Raw genomic sequence first — 18,918 nt, forward strand, 5'->3', positions numbered from 1 at the left:
AGATCAGCCCTCCGGGGAGCGAGTGGTCCCTGTGGGAGTCTAGGCAGCGGGGTTTGGAAGCGGGCCCTGAGGGTGCCCACATTGAGTGTTTGGGGGGGTGCAGGGGTACGCCTGTCCTCTCCACATGCTGTTAAGTCCACAGCCCCTGTCTGGGCAGTGTTGCTTGGGTGCATTTTCAAACGGGGGCACTGCCTGCTGTGCTCGAGCTTCATTTCACTGCTTCGCTCCAAAGCCCCTCATTATCCTGTCAGCCTGGCCCCTCAGCAGGATGTTAGGGCGGTGGCCGATGCAGCTCATGGGCTGGGGTGACCCAGGAGCTGAGTGTGTCCTGACCTGCGCTGCTGAGTAAAACAACTGCAGGCTAACTTCGGTGATCTCCCTAGTGATTGGGGCTTTACTGATTATCCAGGCAGGCATTAAAATCTCTTCTGTGCACAAGAGACTGGCTTCAGACAAGAAGGAAAACGCGGTGAAGAAGGCAGCAGTGGCCCCTCCCAGGAACGAGGTCCTCACTAAGGAACCAGTCTGTGAGAGCAGCACACCGTCCTGGGCCAGCGACCACAATTACAATGCAGTAAAGCCAGAACAGACTGCTGCCCCCTGGCCGCCACTGTTGTATAAATGTATGTATCACCCAGGGGGAGCTCTGGACCCTTCCTGGTCTTTCTGGACGGCCGTGCACTCAGGCCTGTTCAGAGCTAGGAGTTCTAGCCTTGTGTGGTGCTGCACCTGCAGAGATCGGAGCCCTTGCCCGAGGCCAGGAGGCCTCCTGAGCCTGGCGCACCCTTCCTTAGTCTGTTGGGACTTCCTGTCAGTGTTTCCAAAAAGCTGTACCAGCTCATGGCTGAATGTTCACCTCTGACCATTGATGTCTTTAATCACTTTCTTTATTATTAGGCTCTGGTAAGTATGTGTAGTGTCTTCAACAGAACCTGATGGTGGGGCACTCAGCCCACCCCCAAGGTCCGCCGGAGTCTGCCATGGTGCCACCACCGCCGGGAGCTCTCCACATGGGGCTGTGCCATGCAGCCTGCTCCCTACACACGTGACCCTCTCTTCTCTGTATGTTGTGGGAATCTCTTACTGCACAGTAGTGATGTAGCTGATTTTCAGCTGAAGTATGATTTTTAGGAGTTAAATTATTTTTGACCAAACTGGGATTTTTTTCACGTCCAATTCACATACTACACATGACATAAATACACATGCCAGTCCTGAAGGCCCTGGCCCACTTCCTGTGCTGGAAGGTAAGTGAGCAAGACATCTCTGCGCTGAGCAGCACCCAGACCAGGAGTCCCGCCCTGCCCTCCTCCCCCGCTTCCTGGGAATGGGCTTGGATGGGTCAGACAGACTCATGCAGTCCCAGAGGAGACTGTGCAGCTTGACTCTCCTCTGTTCTTGTTTCTCAGCCTCGTTCTCCAAAATTAAATTTTGGACGCTTAAATTGCTCCAGGGCACATTGTATTCTGTGATTGAGATTATTTTGTGCTCAGGTTTAATTTATGCTCTTAAACTCTTGCAACTTTTTTGAAAGCACCAAAAGGTTAAGTGGTCCTAAATTTCCAGATTACAGGCGAGTGCTGCCTCCCTTCAGCCCAATCTTAAGCTAGTCCCCCAGAGGGGGACCTCCTGGCTATAATGTGGCTAGAATACTGCATAACTAGATGCGTTTTTGAGAATGTAAATGACCCAAGACCTAAGAAATGAAGTTGCAAGTAAACTGCAAAGTGATACTACGTGTATGTATGTATATTTATATATATATATATATATATATTTATTTTCGGATATTAGGAGTGAGTGGTTAAATATTAACCAGATGCTGTATTAAAATGAGTTTCAGTACACCTCAGATTGTTTGAACTAAGAACTTCGTGCTAACAGCGTGTCAAATTTCCATCAAGTTATAGCACCTCAACACAGTAGAGGCACACCTCTACACAGCAGCGCTTTACAGGGCTTATGATTGGACCTAACTGTAACCGTCGCCCGGCCATGAGCGGGCGGGGACAGCCTCTGGGATCCTGTGCTAACTGCTCTCGGTTGGTTGGTGTAGGCATGTGGCAGAATAAAAGGAAGACTGGGGTGTAGCCACAAACTTGGGTGATTGATTACTCTCCAATTTCCTTCTCTGTCGACCAGAATCCCCCAGGCTCTGAGCTAGGAGTCAGCTGTAGGGTGCTCCACAAGTTAGGAAAGTTGACAGGAGGGGTGGGCACTTGTCCCCCAACTCTTTATTCTGGGTTTTTGGTGGAAGACTGGGGTGGAGGGGTGGGGAGGTGGGGAGATCGGCCCGCGAGGAGGCAGTGACTGCTCACAGGCGGGGTTTTCTCTTCCCTCTGCCCTGCCTTTTCTCTCTGCACATCAGCTCCTCACTGACTTTCCCAGCACATTTACGGCTCAGAACCACGTGGATGGATAGCCACAACTTCAAGCCTGCATAAGGCTAGTTTTTGAGCTAGTTGAGCTAGTTGCTTCTGATGATTTTTTGTTATCCCAGAAATGTCATCTTCCCAAAAGATGATTGGGAGGAGCGTTAAAGGGCGCTGGTAAACACCCGACTTCGCCTCGGTGAGTAGCAGCTATGCCTCTGCCTCTTCCCCAAACCACCACCTGACAGGGCGGGGGCTGCGGACCTTCCCCAGGGCCCTGCACACACACTCAGCAGGACCCTTACCTGCCACCCGAGCCTCAGGTGTGACTTTTCTCTGGGTGCAGGTGATGCCAGGACAGTCATCAGGAGGGGGCGTTGTCCACATGGCCCTGGGTCCAGGTCGAGTCTTGGGTAGACGTTGGGAGGTCAGCGTGCTGCCCCGGCGGTGCTCTGGACGCTCCTCTCCCAGGCTGGCCCTGGCCTGAGGTTGCGGGTGAGGGGCAGCCCTTGCTGTGCATGAGGGCTCTGACCTACTGCCCCCGTGGACATAGAGCCCTTCACTTCCTTGGGGTGATGGGAGTAACATATACTTGCTCTCTGATATTTATTTATATTGTTTTTCAGAGTTTCTGTACAGTTTAGCTTAGGGAAACAGTTGCCGTTTTATTTCTCCCCCAAATTATGATGTATGTTCCTGTTTTCATAGTTCTGCAATTCATTTTTCCTCTCCATCTCCTCCTCTTCACTTCTCAGTACTATCCAGGCACAAAGAGGGCTGAAGTGTTTTTTCTGAAGTGTCCCTGGTTTGTTAGAACTTGAAAGTGGGACTCTGACAGACTCAGAACATTTCCCCATATTTTAGGCTCCCTCCATGGCCCTGAGGTGATTTGAACAAACACGGGATTTGAACAAAATTTTGAATGAAAAATGAAATTCCTGCAGTGTCCTTTAGCTTTGAGAATTAAAATGGGAACCCCTGGCAGAACCTGTGCGCCAGGTCCAGTGATGCTGAGCAGCCTGTTGGGACACAAGCGTGGCCCCCGTGAGCCACATGTCCAGTCTCCCAAGTTGCGGCTCCGTGGGCTCCGGGACCCAGGGACGTGGTTTCACAGGGGCGACACCTGTCACAGGCTGTGAGAGGAGAAGAGCAGTCAGTAGCGATGGCCCCCTCGGAGAGACATGTTTTATCAGCTGCATGAGCCATTTTTATCCGTCTCTTCTAGGATAGTGGCAAAAAAAAAGTGTTTGGTGACAAACTAGCTTTGCACATCTGCATCTCTCCCCCCACTTGGAGTCAGAACCTGTTCTCATACAGAGTTCACCAAGATGGCTGTTTTTTGTTACCCATACAGCTGGAATGTTTTTGGATGTCATTGACATTATCTGGTATTTTTAAGTATTTTACTTCTCACAAGTGTTTGATTTTTTAATAGCCAGCTGTTCAGAAAGTTAGTGCAGGGAAGGTTTTGCATGCACAGGTGTTTTCTCTGACTGGCCCTCAGGTGTGCCCAGGCTGCCCCCCCATAGTTCTGGTGTTTCACCGGGGGCGTGGGGTAGAAGCTTCCAGCAGGACCGGTCTTGCTCACCATGCCTGCTCTTCTGTGGCCTGCGTGTGGCCTGTGGGGCTCTGTGTCTCCTGTGACACATGCAGACAAGCCCTGAGGCAGAGTCCTGAGGTGGCATCGAGTCCACAAGGCCTCTGAAGACGCAGCTGTACACCCTCCCCTGTGGTTCATGGGGCTCGGGTGTGTTTGAACGGTTAACACCCTCGATGTTTGTTGCACATCACTGTGCACATAGTTATAGTCTTTCTTCTGAAAGTTAAAGAAGTTAACCTAAGAAGATCGATAAAGTTTTCCACTTTAAATTTATGTAAACGAAGCTTGGGGCGTTGCCGTGCACCGGGAGGCATCAACAGGACAAACAGCAAGGTAACTGCCGCTTAACCCTCCGGGTCAGCAGGTGCCTTGGGCCACAGGCTCCACTGAGCACCACCCTTGGGGACTAGGGGCCTGCAGGGTGGGGGCAGTAAGCGTCCAACCTGCCCCTGGCTCCATCACGGTTCTTAAAGTTGTAGATGATTTAGGCACAGACGAGTGAAAACTGAACCTCATTAAAGTGGTAGGAGTGCCTGGCGGCAGGGTCAGAACTCAGGATACGCAGCAGCGCTGCTCCTGGTGGGGTCTCGGGGCAGGGGTCACCCCCACCACTAGCCATGCAGACAGGACACGGGAACACTGCCTCCCATGGCCTCCGTCCCATGTCATCCTGGTGATTCCTGTTGAAGGGGTGACTTTGACTGTTTCTTTCATACATTACCAACCCATTATGGATCATTCAGTATTTTATTTTCAAAATGCTGTATGTGAAACTATTAAAACAGGAAGGGTTGTTTGTCTCTGAACGTGTACTCGGTTTTTTGCAAATTTATTATGGATAGTTCTCTGCACCTCTCTAGGTGTAAGTCACTCAAATACTGGATATCAGTAAGAAAAAAGTCCATCTGGACAAGCTTTGGCCCCAAAGCAGAACAGTTAGGCTATGCACCCACATACAGACCCCTGCTGTGAGAGCACAGGGCCAGAGCTCAGGCCTCCCGAGTTTTCTCTGTACCACCGCCCCCCCCCCCCCCCCGCAATGTAAGCATTACTACTACTACAGGAGAAATTCACTGAAGAATAATTAAGCAAAGGTACAAAAGCAAAATGGTGTTTTTCACACCAGGAGGAGTCAAAAAGTTGAGAGGCAGCATCATACATGGCCAGGCTGAGCTGAAAATAGAGCTGCTGATAACGGTGTGCAGAGTCCATCCCCCAGAGCTACTGTGGCCTCTGAGCCCTGGCTGGTCGGTTCCCTTACCTGATCCTTGGGCAGTAGCTGCCTTGTCTGGGCAGGTTTGTAGCCACGTGGGAATGGGCAAGGGGGGAAAGGGAGGGGGTCCTCTACTCACACCATGCGGTGAGTCTTGCTTGGCGCCTGGTCACACCAGAAGCTCTGATTCCTTTGACATTTACAGCCCGTGCTTCGTAAGAAGTGGCCCCCAGCCTGTGCTTCCCCTGTACCCTGCTTTCATTGTTACTCTAAGCCTCGTATCTAGGGGCTTTTAGGGTAAATTGGCACCTCGTTTGGGCAGGATGAAAGGCATAAAGCCATGGCCGTCCCTCAGGGTTTCTCGCCGGGCCCTGTGAGGAGCCACCCTGCAACAGCCTTGACTGGGCGCGGGCAGCCCGTCGCTGCTGCCTCGTCCTGCTGCAGCTGCACAGCACTGACTGCCCGTGGAGGGCGGCCCTCCATGCCGCTGTCCTCCCGTCCCCACCGAGGCCCACCAGTGCCACCCAGTGGCCAGCGAAGCTGTAGCGCCACAGCTGCCTCACCGAGTGACAAGGCCTCCGGTTTCATGCTGATTGGGAAATTAGCCAATTAGAATGTTGCTGGTCCCTGAACGCACCGGCCTGCCTGGTTCCTACCGGGCTTCACCACAAACAACTCATTTCCAGTACAAACCAATGGCCGGACCCAGCAGAAACGACGTCATCTGGGGCAGTGACCAGGCCACCGGGCAGCTTTTCCTCCTGTAGCTGCTCCCCAAGAAAACACCTAGCCTGGAACTCGGGCCACTCTTTGCCACAGGCAGGACCCCAGGATGACCCAGACTAGGCACACACTCCTGGGGGAGGGGGCTGTGTTCTTCCAACTTGCAGGCTGGTAGTCTTCCCTGCTTCCTGACAGCACAGGGGGGGCGTCTGCCGTCTCTGGAGCCACGATGCCCTGGGGGTGCTGCTTTCCTGGGGGTGCTGCTTTCCTTCCCTTCTGTGAAGGTGCACACACGGTAACAGGAGTTTGGGTGAAGAGTCAGCGGTGCAATTTAAGCTCTACACAGAAATGAGTGTGTCATTGTTGCACTCCAGTGCTGTGTGGTGTCCTGCCATTTCGGCAGCAACCAGCCCACGTGTGATGGTGGGGCCAGACGGACAAGGGGGACAGAAACAACTAGCTGTTAAGGTCCACTAGTGTCCATATTTTTGCCAGTTTCTTAATTTACACTAGTCACACCTACTTACATACTCTGAGATGCAGGGAAGGCAGGATGAAAGGTGACTTTAAAAAGCCAGAAGCAACTAGTTTTCCAAGAAAGCAGAAGGCTGGTTCGGGAAAGCTGTCCCCTAATTCTCAGGTGATGTTCACTTACTGCACCTGCTCCTGCTCCTGGACAGCAGATCGCTCACTTCAGTCACCTGGACTGGGAATGGCCCAGAAATAAGCCTCTGGCTTGTGTTTCCGAGTGAGAGTGCACCAGTGAGACAGCACAAGCGTGGGTCTTAGGGAGTGAAGGATGTGAAGTTAACAGGAATTGTCACCTGAAACAATGTAGGTGCCACGTGGCAGGATTTGAGACCCCATCACAGGTGCCTCACTGAGGATTCTGGAAGCACTTTAGGCTACCATTTTGCAGTTGTTTAAAAATGTTAAAAATAATCTCAGTGGAGGTTGTAAAACAGTGACTGGGCTGGTTTTAGGTCTGGATTTTAATCCTGACAGGCTGGTTCCTTCATCCCCTGCTGGTGGTCACATCTGGGACTGCATCCTGCTGCACTCTGTTCTTTTCCCCCAAGAAGAGGGCCTCCACCCATCTCATTTAACCTAAACTCTAGCAGTCCGCACATTAGGTACTGCAGACCCTCTTAGCCAAGTCAGCTGGTGAAAAGTTTCCATGTACTGAGTTGTGGCAACTCCCTTAGGGACGTGAACTTGAGCTGACGAAATAATACGTACAGAAATGTAATTTTTCATTTTAGTTACTGTGAGGTTCCCAGTTTTTACTGTATGAACTGATTTGCTGATGGGATGTGGGTATTGGCCAGCGGGGCGGACGTAGAGCATGAGTGAGCCCTCCACGGGAAGTGGGTGGTCTTGGGAAAGCCTAGACAGCATCACATGGGGGTGCCAGCAGACACGGGACTAGTGGTTGGGACACCATGGATGAGGGGCATGGATCAGGCTTTGTGAGATGGAAATGGGAGACTGGAAGTCAAGATTGTTGCTTGATGACAATGAACTGCCTCTAACCCGACTCTTAATTAAAAGTGTTGGGTGTGCATAGTAGCCCTGTTTCAAACTTGGTTAAAAAGTAATTTCCTTTAAACTATGAAGTGGAAAAAACTTGCAGTCCCTGGGCTTTTAGCACCCTGTCTGCCCTGGCACTGCCAGTGTTGGAGGCAGGGCACTTCTGGAGGGCAGCGCTCTGACCCTGTGCCAGGATGGCCCTGTGTGATATTGGCCGTGAATGCCTTGGGGCTGTTGTGGGGTCAAGCCTTAGCTGCAGATAGGGTCTCACTTTCCTCACTGGACTTTCCCTGGGTCTCTCTAGGACAGTTTTAAGAAGCACCAGGGGGTGACAGATTGGTGGCTCTAATCTCTGGGTAAAGTGGGAAGGTTGCTGGAACATCTTGAAGTCTCCCATTTAGGTGCTGGGGGCTCACCGTGCCGTGGGTGTTTAAGTCTGCACCTGGGCAGGCAGCCTCTCCATCGATCCCATGTGAGATGACCACCTGCCCCAGCTGGTGTCCCCATGCTGTCCCAGCTCGCACCCTGGACCCGCCTGTTCCCCCATCCTGCCCATCTGGGTCCAACCATTCTGGGCAAGTGGACCGGAGCGGGGCTGTCTGGGAGTGGGCCATAGAACCCAGACTGTTTGTAAAAAAAAAACAAAACGTCAGTGACGGCTGGTTTTAGGTCTGGATTTTAATCTTGACAGGCTGATTCTGAGAATGACCTGCTTTGCTTACCTGCAGGTGCAGCTCTCTCGGTCTGATACAGGGTTAGGTATACTCTGTCAGCATGAAGTACTGGCATAAAGATTTCTGTTTTAGTTTTTGACTGCATCCCTGTCTGGGTTAAAAGCTCGAACCTACTGTCTTAGCCAGTAACAAGCTGCAGCTGGAGGCATGTGAATGGGAATGTGTTGTGGCCCTGCCACCCAGCTCCTGGCATAAAAGTAGCTGGCCTCCTCCATGTTGCAGTCTTCTCCCAGAATCCTGTGTCTCATTAATCTTACCATGTCCAATTGACTTTCTGAAAGAATGGTGAACACCTGTGAGCCCCTTACCCCTGGGATGGACTCTTGCTAGTACTTTCAGAGCCTTGTGGTGTTGGGGAGGCGGTGGTGGGCAGTGAATATGCATTTAAAGAGTGTGTCTGCTGCATTCTGGAAAGGTTTTCTAAGTTCATGTTTACCAAAAATTGCACTGGAGTTCTCCATGAGAGTGGTCTTTGAAATTATACCTTTTCTTGATAAAGTGAAATTTGCCCTTCAATTTTCAAGTTATGTTAGCGGTTTAAATTTAGCCTTTAACAGCTTACTGGATTATTGGTTTTTTAATTAATAATAAAGCATTTGTCCTCAAAGTATATAGTCGCTATCAGAATTGTTGCTAGTAGTCCTTTTTACACTCCGTTTGTGAATTCAACAGTTACTTTAAAAGTTCTCTTTAAGTCCGTCTCACAGAGTAATGCCTGGTTAGCTCTGCTGGTTTCTGGTGCACATGCTGTGTGGGCCCCCCAAGCCCCCACCTCACTAAGCGGGTCTCTCTCCTTTGCAGCCGTGAAGGAGGACAGACGCATGGAGGACAAGACGGCTGTGGTGGTGGCGAAGAAGTTGGCTCCTCCAGGCTCCTCGGGGGCCGGCAGACAACCTCCGGGCAGAAATCTCCTTCCAAAGAAATCCCCTTCTTTTGCAAACACAGCGGTGGCCAAGCCCACTGTCAGAAAGTCGCCCTCAGGCTTCAAGGGCACCATCCCTAAGAGGCCATGGCTCTCGTCCACCACCTCCCCCTCAGGCAGCGCTCCCTCTGCCAAGCAGGCAGGGCTGGTGACTGCTGCTGCCACGTCTGCTTCCAGAAAGTTCCCCAGCTCTGCTGCTTCTGTGGGAGCTGTCAGGAAGCCTGGGAGCACCTCCGTTCCCCTGGCCTCTCCAGCGCCAGGACGCCTGGGCCCCGTGAGCCCAGCCTCATCCCAGCCAAATTCACAAATTCGGCAGAACATAAGACGCTCCTTGAAGGAGATCTTGTGGAAAAGGTGCGGTTTCACTATTTCTTATCTGTTAAAACGGATGGCTTTCCCCATAAAAAGTGGCAGTTTCATGGTAGCCCCACTGTTCAAAGGAAAAAGTCACACGTGGGACTTCCCTGGTGGTCCAGTGGTTAAGACTCCTCGCTTCCTCAGAGGAGTTTGGGTTCAATCCCCGATCGGTGAACTAAGATCCCACATGGCACATGGCACAGCCCAGAAAATAAAGTCACTTGTAAGTGCAGCAGTTGATGTGGGGCTTTTTTCATTCCTTCTAGAGTCAATGACAGTGATGACTTAATTATGACAGAAAATGAAGTAGGGAAAATCGCACTGCTTATCGAGAAGGAGATGTTTAACTTGTTCCGAGTCACGGACAATCGGTACAAGAGCAAGTACCGCAGCCTCATGTTCAACCTCAAGGACCCCAAAAACCAGGTGTGTGCCAGACCCTTAGGAGTGGGACAGCCCTGGCCAGGTGCTGCCCCAGGCCTGTGGTCAGGACACTCGGTCCCCGCAGTGGCTGTGCGTGAGTGCTGTGCACTGTCCTCATGGGGCCGGGCACTTGCCTGGCCAGGCTCCTGCCTGCCTGCGCTACCTCTTAACTCCGTACCTTCTTCAGTCGACTGTTTTCTGTGAGGTGATCTCTAGCAGGGTTGGTGCAGCAGGCCATCAAATCGGCTGCCCACCTCGGGGCCCCTGTTGTCTGGGCCCTCAACTGGCCTCGGGGAAGGAACTTAACCTTGCTGTGGTCTCCACATCGTTTCTTCTTAGAATCAGACCTGCAGAGGTTTTGAAGGCATGAATGAGACCTGTTTGTTTATAGGGACTTTTCCATCGAGTTCTGCGTGAAGAAATCTCATTGGCAAAACTGGTGAGAATGAAACCAGAAGAACTGGTCTCCAAAGAGCTCTCTGTGTGGAGAGAGCGAACGACAAAGCCTGTGAGTACTGGCAGAAGCGGTGGCTGGAGGCCCAGAAGTGAACTAATAGCCTTTTGGTGCAGGTGAGTCCTCTTGGGGAAGAAGGGCTAAGGCTTTATGTCTTTCTCATTTTAGGTGATGGAGTCCAGAACGAAATTGCACAATGAGACTAAGAAGCCTGCCATTAAACAGGAAGCTGTTCCCGACATGGAAGACTCTCCACCAGTGTCAGACTCTGACGTGAGCACCTGCACCTTTGGGGCTTCCAGATATCGCTGGGTGTTTGAGTTATTGGGAGGACACTGACCTTAAGCAAGTGTGTGGAGTTCTACTGCTCCTCAAGTTCTTGTGTCCAGTGGTCCTGTTCTCTTTCTTCAGTGATCCTTAGTCATGTGGGGTGCTTTCTCATGGTGCTGTTCATTTGGGGATGGGTTGGAAAAGAAGTGACCCCTCTGCCACTTGATGTGTGTTAGGAACAGCAAGAGTCGGTGCGGGCGGCCCCCGAGCGGAGTGCAGCGCCGCTGCCGGGCGTCTTCAGCAGCATGCTGCAGGACACGACCAGCCAGCACCGGGCGCACCTCTTTGACCTGAACTGCAAGATCTGCACGGGTGAGCAGGCCTGGGGACACTGGAGGCCTCTTCCTGACCTTGGGCTCAAGCCAAGTCAGATAGTCAGGAGCTGGAGTACGCCCTGCCTTCAGAGTGCCACTTCTTAAAGCTGGGGTCGTCCATCTGCTCACGGGCAGGCTTCGTCCTCCACCATGTGGGATTTCTCACGCAGGCCTTCCTCTTGTTCTCCAGGTCAGGTTCCATCCTCGGAAGATGAACCAGCTCCGAAAAAACAGAAGTTATCAGCTTCTGTCAAGAAGGAGGAGTCCAAGTCCAAGCGCGACAGCCCCCCACCTGAGCCAGTTCTCAGCGAGGCAGATGACGCGGCACCCGAAACCCCGCCTGAAAATGCCTCAGAGCCAGACCTGGAAAGTGCAGCTCACACTCACTTGGAGGGGAAGTACCTCCCAGTGCCTCTGGAGGACAACCAGCCTGAGCCCCCAGCCCTGGAAGGTCTGCCCTGCCCCACCCCTGGTGGTGGCAGTGTGCTCACCATGGTCACGATGTCCGGCCGGGACCCCAGGACTGCACTGGGCGGGCCGAGCACGGCCACAGCTTCTGCAGCAACCCACCTGGAGGGCACCACCCCAGCAGAGCCCCGACAAGATGTACCAAAGCCAGTGCCACCCTCCGTGACGGTGCCCAAGTCCATCCTGGCCAAGCCGTCCGCGTCCCCCGAGCCCAGATACCTCCTGTCCGTGCCACCGTCCCCAAGCATCAGGTGCAGCCTCTGCGTCCTTCCTTTCCAGTGAACAGGGAGAGCAGTGATGAGTGATTCAGTCATTCAGCTCTGAAATCCACCCAGAAATGCAGCTCTCTTCAGTTTTCTGTTTCATAAAAAGGCATTTTTTAAAGCTTCGGTTTTAGGGTGACTGGTTATCCTCTTAGAGATATAGATCTTAAAAACTAAATTTAGAGCCATCTGCTTTTGTTGCCTATACAGTATATATTTCTTTGACCAAAATATATTTGGTGTCTCAGATGGTAAGAGTCTGGCTTCCCTGGTGGCTCAGACAGTAAAGAGTCTGCTGCAATGCAGGAGACTTGGGTTCGATACCTGGGTGGGGAAGATCCCCTGGAGAAGGAAATGGCAACCCACTCCAGTATTCTTACCTGGAAAATCCCATGGACAGAGGAGCCTGACAGGTAATCCTCTGTGGATTGCAAAGAGGTTGCAAAGAGTCAGACATGACTCTCACACAATTTAAGTAAATACTGGCAATTCTTTGGGCAGAGAGAGAAGGTTCACTTACTTTCTGTGGTTTTGTTTTGCAGCATCTCAGAGTCCCGGTCCCCTCCTGAAGGAGATACAACCCTCTTCTTGTCTCGACTCAGCACCATTTGGAAAGGATTTATTAACATGCAAAGTGTAGCCAAGTTTGTCACTAAGGCGTATCCTGTCTCTGGATGTTTTGATTATCTCAGTGAGGTTAGAACTGAGAGAGAGAGAAGTGTGAGAGTGTGTGTGTGCGCACACACACATGTACACACCTGTTTTTCAAGGAACTCTGATCCCGCACTGGAGTCAGATGTGAACCAAGAGAGAAGTGTGTATGTGTGTGTGTGCGTGCATGGGTGTGTGTGCACAGGCGTGAGCATACCTTTTTCCAAGGCACTCTGATCATGCACTGGAGTCAGAAGTGTGACCGTCTTCCTCTTGAGTGTCTGGATGCACAAGCTCCTCTAGAGGCAAAATAGGGGCTGTTTGTACTGGGCTGAGTCTGAGATTATGCAGTTCACACAGTGGTGGGAATTCAGACCCTTCATCTTCCCTGAAAAAGCTGAAGCTCCTCTTCCTCCTCCCTCTGCTCCACTGGAGCTTGTACAGGACCCGGGTGGGTGTATGTGTGCCCAGCCGCATGTGTGCAGGGGCACACACACAGCACCATTGTTTTTCAAAATTAATGAAACAGCACTAGCATTTTAGACTCAGCCAAGAGTGCTCAGGCACTTCTGAATCACACCTGATTGTTGCTGTTTGTTCTTAAAAGAGAACGTTAAAATGCTTTGCTGTCACCCTAGTTAGTAGACGGTTGTCCTTGTACCATCCTTGGGGTTGGTCATTCATGATCCTGGATGTTAGTTAACTGAGCAGCGTTTGACTGTGTAATCGCTACTTTGTTTGGAATAGTTGTGGTTTTCTTGTGAATCTGGTGTCTGGGGTCTCTCTGTGACCACCAGGGTTTTACTGGCCACTTACTCAGAGTCTGTTCCGTTTAGGACCTGCCCGACACGATTCACATTGGTGGGAGGATTGCTCCAAAGACCGTTTGGGATTACATCGGCAAGCTCAAATCCTCAGTGTCCAAGGTACCTGCCTGCAGCCTGGTCGCTGTGCCCGAGAAAGGAGGGGTTTGTTAGTACTTGAAATGTCTCAGTTTGTGAGATGTTTCCAGGTGAATGTTTCAAATCCAGCTGACAGCTGGCCGCCCTGTGAGGGTGTTTGGGGAGCGTGGCGGTGGAAGCTTTGTGATGTGTGTGCAGCTGAGTCGGTCAGAAACATGGGTGCTTTGCTTCCTTACTGTTGAGCTGCTGGAGTGGGCAGCGGTGGGGGGCCAGCAGAGATGTGGACTCAGCTATGAATCTGCATGTGTGCTGCTCTTTGGTGGAGGGGCTCTGGATTTGTTGAGGTCACAGAGGGTGATGACCCTGGTCCAGTTCAGCCCTTGGGTTTCAGAGCTGCAGACAACTCATCACACGCTTCGTGGTTTCTTAGCTCTGTGTCAGATACTGGCCCTACACGCAAATGAACCCTTTGGTTCAAAAACCCCATGAGGTGAGATCTGTGTCGAGATCCCCCTGGGACTATAAATAGAAATAATTTTAAAGAGGCTCCTCCGAGACCAAGATGGAATCCAGCAGTCTTGAGTCTCGGGCCTGTGCTCCTTCACCGCCCTGTTTTTCTCACGTGTTGGGCAGCAGGACTGGGCACTGCTTCCCTCGCAGCTGCTCCTGAGGCTCAGCAGCTTTTCCGAGCAGCTACAGACCCATGCTCCCGTCCTGTCTGTCCAGGAGCTCTGTCTGATCCGCTTCCACCCCGCGACCGAGGAAGAGGAGGTGGCCTACATCTCACTCTACTCCTACTTCAGCAGCCGCGACCGCTTCGGCGTTGTGGCCAACAACAGCCGGCACGTCAAGGACCTCTACCTGATCCCACTCAGCGCCACTGACCCCATCCCCTCCAAACTGCTGCCCTTTGAGGGGCCAGGTAAGCACCAGCCTTCAGACCCCAAACATCCCCTCCCGCCGACGCCAAGCCTCCCCTAGACCTGCCTCGGCAGCGGAACTTGGAGCAGAGCTGAAGCAGCTTGGGCTGCAGAACTTCCAGAATAGAGGAGGGGGCACTGGAGGTACCCTGTCAAGGCGTAAATTGTCTTAAAGAGTTTTGTGCAGAGGGCCAAGCCTGCAGTGTCCACCTAGAGCCTGCCTGGCCCCAGGTAAGCAGGTGTTGACGTGCAGGAGCAGGGGCAGTGCAGGGTGGGCCGAGGTCTGGCCTTTTGGTCCTGCCTTCCTCCGGACGTCAGCCGGGCTGTTCCCCCTTGCCTTGGAGATTCATTTCAAGGAGTTGCAAGAAATGGCAGTGAAATAGGAAATGGCTCTAGAAATAGGCACTTTGAAACCTGCTGCTTGAGTTTTACCTTCAGTGGGCCTCTTTCTGCTTGCTCCTTCCTAACAGAGTTCTGCGTGAAAGCGTGACTTACACACTGATTTCTTGTGGAGGGGCCAAGGTGGTTCCAAGGGGGATGTGGTCTCTGAGGGCCCTCTAAACCCTGAGAGGTTGATGTGACTTAAGTTTCACAGAAAGATGCCCCCGTGGGAGCATCCCCTTGGCCATGAAGCCCCCAAGACTGATAGCCCCTCAGAGATGCCGAGTCCACCACGTGTTCAGGGCTCTTGAAGTACTTTACTTCAGGGGTTGTGGCTGCACCTGGCATCTTTAGGGGCCCCCTGCACCTGGCATCTCCGTGTCCATGGCCATGCTCCTGCCACAGCCACATGCACACCTGCGTCCACCTGTGCTGTCTGGGCCCCTGCAGGGCCGCTCACCCCTGGTGGGCTCTGCAGCTGTGCCCCCAGAGTCCTGTCAGCCCCCACAACCACTGGTTTGTGCTCTTAGAACTACACACAGACTGTCTCAATGCCAAACACGTGTCAGAAGCCAAGTGCTTTGGGGGGCCGTTGGCCTTCCTTGTGCTAAAGTGGTGCTGCCTGATGGGTGGCAGGGAGGGCTGTGGCCAAAGTTCTTGGCAGGCAGCTCCCGAGGCTCTGGCCAGTCCCCGGACACCGTGTTCCAGATGCTGCAGTGACGGTCATGAAGCCAACTACCCGACACCGTGAGGAGCCCCTGGTCAGTCCTGAGGGCGGTGGCCTTTATGGGGCCTAGCGCAAGCATAGACAGGGATAGGCATACACTGAGTGCTTGTCCAGTGGGGCAGGGGGACCGTTCCAGCCTTGTCGGAGCCCCTCTTGTAGCTCTACCTGCAGACTCCATGGCTCCGTCCCAGAGTATCTTGTCACATGAGCCAGGGACTAGCCAGGCTTGGGGCCATGGGACAGTCCCCGGGAGAGCAGAGGTGGATGAGTCAGGCGTGGGGATGCAGTAGGGAGGGAGTGGCCGGGGGGCCACCAAGGAGACTTCTCCAGTGAAGCCCAGACAGGAGCTGACACTGCTGTGCTGGGTGGGGGCCGCACTGGGCATTCCGGGTGACACGGCCATAAGGAGGGCTGGGTGGGAGTGCTTGCCTTAACCGCCAAGTGACCACATGGGTGACTAACAGGGAGGACATCACTCCTACCCCCACATTCCCGAGGCTGAGACTCCTGAAGGAGCGCCCCACAGCTCCTGTGGCAGATTTTCACCCACAGTAGAGAGAAGACGTTTCAAGACTTTTTGATTGAAGGGCTTCTAAGTCTGAGCTTGTTTAACTTGGTATATGTGTTTTTAATTCTCCTGGGATGTTCATCTGACAATGGTTATCTGTGTGTCTTCTGTCCACTTGCACGTCGGCCACACTCCTCCCTGAGCCACTTCACACACTTAAATCATGATGTGGTGCAAGTGCTCGCAGGCAGGTCCCAGGCTCGTGGCGTGTGCAGTGTCTGCCAGGTGGGTAGGGTGCTCTGCTGTCTCTGCACCATGTTGATGGCACAGGCCTAGCCTGAGGGGCGTCATGTCCCTCAAAGCAGCCAGCCCAGCTGAGCACCTGCACTACCTGGGGGTGTTGCTGCCTGAGGTCACCAGACTGGGGAGTGTGGAGCCAGGGTCTGCCCCGGCCCTGCCTCCGTCCTGAGGCCTCACTGGGGCACAGAGCTTTGAGCAGCCCGCAGGCCGGCTGCCGGAGCTGTAGGTGGAGAGTGACCCACTCAGCATGACTTGGTCTCTGGAAAAAGTTACCGGTGACCCTCACCACTGAACTTAGGAGCCAGTGGGTTTTCACTGTGTGGCTCACACCCAAGAAGCAGGTGGAGACAAGGCTTTGAACCCGTGTCCAGAACTGGGGAGGCCTGCACCTTCTGCCTGCTCTCAGCGTCCTCTCCACCCTGCACTGTGGGGATGGTGGACCTGGAGGGGTCTCCACGCAGAGCCCACAGCCCAGCCACCTGCACGGCGTCCAAGCACACCCTGAGCCTGCTCCACCTCCAGGACCTTCTGTCCTGTGTGCTCTCAGACTTGTCTCAGAGAGGCCAGGCCGTCGTCATGTCACACGCCGCCCCGTGTGTTATTTCGGGGGACACCTGGGAGGCCTGCGTCCCTCTGACCCAGCCGACAGTACTCATGGCCCAGCTTGCTGCCCCTCATGTTGGGACAAGGCTCCACTGCTGGGACGCGGGGTCTCAGCCAGGGCTCCCCAGCCACACTGAGCAGAGGACAGGGTCATACCTTCTAAGGTGTGGCAAGGAGAAGGCCGCTTTCTTAGCAGATGGGGTCAATCCGTGGTGTTTTCTGTCTTCACTCCTAATTGTCTCCTGAGTTAGCTGAAAGTGCCCACGACTTACAGTGTTGTCAGGTAAGCATGTCTTGAGTGTCTGCTTGTGTGTGTGCGTGCACGCCTAGTTGTGCGCTTCCGAAACCGTGCGGAGATACCGTTATCAGAGTCACAGTCATGCCATGAGGAATGTGTTTCTCTCTCCTTTGAAACCAATAAAAAATATTTCATGGAAACTGGTCATTGTTTGTCTGAGTTTGAACCGTCTGCTAGGCCTTGGTCCCTGTCTAGGTGCACCGTGACTGAGGACTATCTGCCTGCTTTGCCTACGCCGACTCCGCGAGCTTCTGGCTGTGCGGGTGGCACTGCACGGGCTCCTGGTCGCGGACGGACAGCACTCTGCTCACTGGGACCACAGGTCTTAGGGACCCAGCATGGGAGGTCTGCTGGGGAGTGAGCGTGCGGGGTCAGGCAGGGCTTCTCCACCCAAACACTAAGGGCGGTAGCTGTTAACACCAACACAATTTCTGTTCCTGCAGGTGTGAACATTTTGTCTTGTCAGACTCAGGCCATAAGAAGGTTTTCACTTTAAATAATGAATAGTGGAGCATGCCAGGTAGACTTAGGGGTGGGAGCATCATGATGATGTGGTTAAGGAGGCTGCTGTCTGCTGGTTTATTGATTAAAGCTAAACCTCACCCTCCAAGTGCCACATCTGAGGTATCTGGGGGCACCCCACACCCCGGGGAGGGGGTTGCTGCTTCTCATCACTTCCCTGGCCACCCTGTTGCTGACACACCCAGACATAGGCCCCTGTTTGGACCTTGGCTCAGGAAATAATCACACACCTTTTCAGTGAGTCCACTTCTGTCTGTATGGGCAGTCTGGGACTGGCCCTCCCAGTGTGAACCTGGGGCTACGTGCAGCTGAAAGACTTGTTTCACCCCCTTGGAACATTGTGGACCGTTTGCTCTCACAGTTTGGAGAGTCGAGTCGGGGTACCAACATCCTGGTGCTCAGTCTGGTCAACACCCCTTGTCTGGAATCAGTAGTTCAGTGTCCCCCACACCTACTTCTCATCTACTTTCTCATAAGCTTCACAACCACCCTCAAAGGGAGGTGGGTACATCAGCACCCTGGCTGGTCACTGCTGCTGGGGCCAGGGGTGCCCCATGCCCTCTCTGGAGCCCCTGTCTCTGCACACTCTTCTCAGGGTGCCTCTCCTCCAGGGCTCACACTCAGCAGTGGTCATGGCCACATTGGCCCCAGTGGACGTCTTTGGGGACAACTCTCACCAACTCCCCAGTGGCGGCCTTGCCAGACACCCACGTGTGAGAGTGCAGAACGGGTGCAGTGGACATGCCCTCGTCTCCATGAGGGTCACTGCCAAGGCCCCATGTAGTGCAAGGAGTTGTAGGTCTCCCATGAGCAAGTCCTTTCCGAGGTGCTGGTGACATTTCATGTCTTCATGCTCCATAAGCTGATCGTGTGAGTCGGATGAGATCTGACTGCTTCCCGATAGGGGCGTGCATTGTGAGACGACCCAGTTTAGATGTAAGATCCTGGAGAAGATTGGTAGGGAAGTTCAAAACTAACACTCCTCCAACTCCGGAGCTTGATGAGGCGTGTGCAGATGGGATAGCTGAGAGCGGAAAGCGTTTAACCACAGACCTGCTCAGGGGATGCCAGGGAGCTTAGTGTTTTCAGAACAAATGTAAATGTGAAGCAGTTCCATCATAACCTTATGTGTGATGGCCGTGACCACAAAGGCAGAGTCTGAAGTGTCTTGCCGAGTCTGAGGTACACTTTGTTGGTTAGGAAGCATCTGGAGCTGGTGAGAGCCATGGTGGGAGCAGTGCTGGCTGAGGACAGCATGCTGACCCCGGAGCTAACTTGGTGACTACGGTCCACACATGGCCACTCTGGCCCGAGCTTGGTTCACACCCCAGGCAGGCCCTAGTGTTGGCCCTTCAGAGGTCTAGCTCTTCAGAGGTGGCACAGCCTGTCTGCGGTGAGAACCG

The 18,918-nt window shown here is 53.2% G+C and overlaps 1 protein-coding gene across 9 annotated transcripts in view; it reads left to right on the plus strand.

Annotated features, from left to right (window-relative positions):
- Positions 1–18,918, plus strand: part of DIDO1 (death inducer-obliterator 1) — a 49,003-nt gene that overhangs the window by 25,220 nt on the left and 4,865 nt on the right. For all 9 annotated transcript variants that reach the window (XM_061436941.1, XM_061436940.1, XM_061436939.1 and 6 more), the window contains 10 exons: positions 410–623; positions 8,974–9,448; positions 9,718–9,877; positions 10,266–10,382; positions 10,497–10,601; positions 10,835–10,970; positions 11,163–11,691; positions 12,246–12,399; positions 13,191–13,280; positions 13,983–14,178. In XM_061436941.1, the coding sequence (XP_061292925.1) occupies positions 410–623; positions 8,974–9,448; positions 9,718–9,877; positions 10,266–10,382; positions 10,497–10,601; positions 10,835–10,970; positions 11,163–11,691; positions 12,246–12,399; positions 13,191–13,280; positions 13,983–14,178 (2,176 nt within the window). The remainder of the gene's footprint in view (positions 1–409; positions 624–8,973; positions 9,449–9,717; positions 9,878–10,265; positions 10,383–10,496; positions 10,602–10,834; positions 10,971–11,162; positions 11,692–12,245; positions 12,400–13,190; positions 13,281–13,982; positions 14,179–18,918) is intronic.

Source organism: Bos javanicus, chromosome 13, assembly GCF_032452875.1.
Source record: "Bos javanicus breed banteng chromosome 13, ARS-OSU_banteng_1.0, whole genome shotgun sequence".
NCBI classification, from domain to species: domain Eukaryota; kingdom Metazoa; phylum Chordata; class Mammalia; order Artiodactyla; family Bovidae; genus Bos; species Bos javanicus.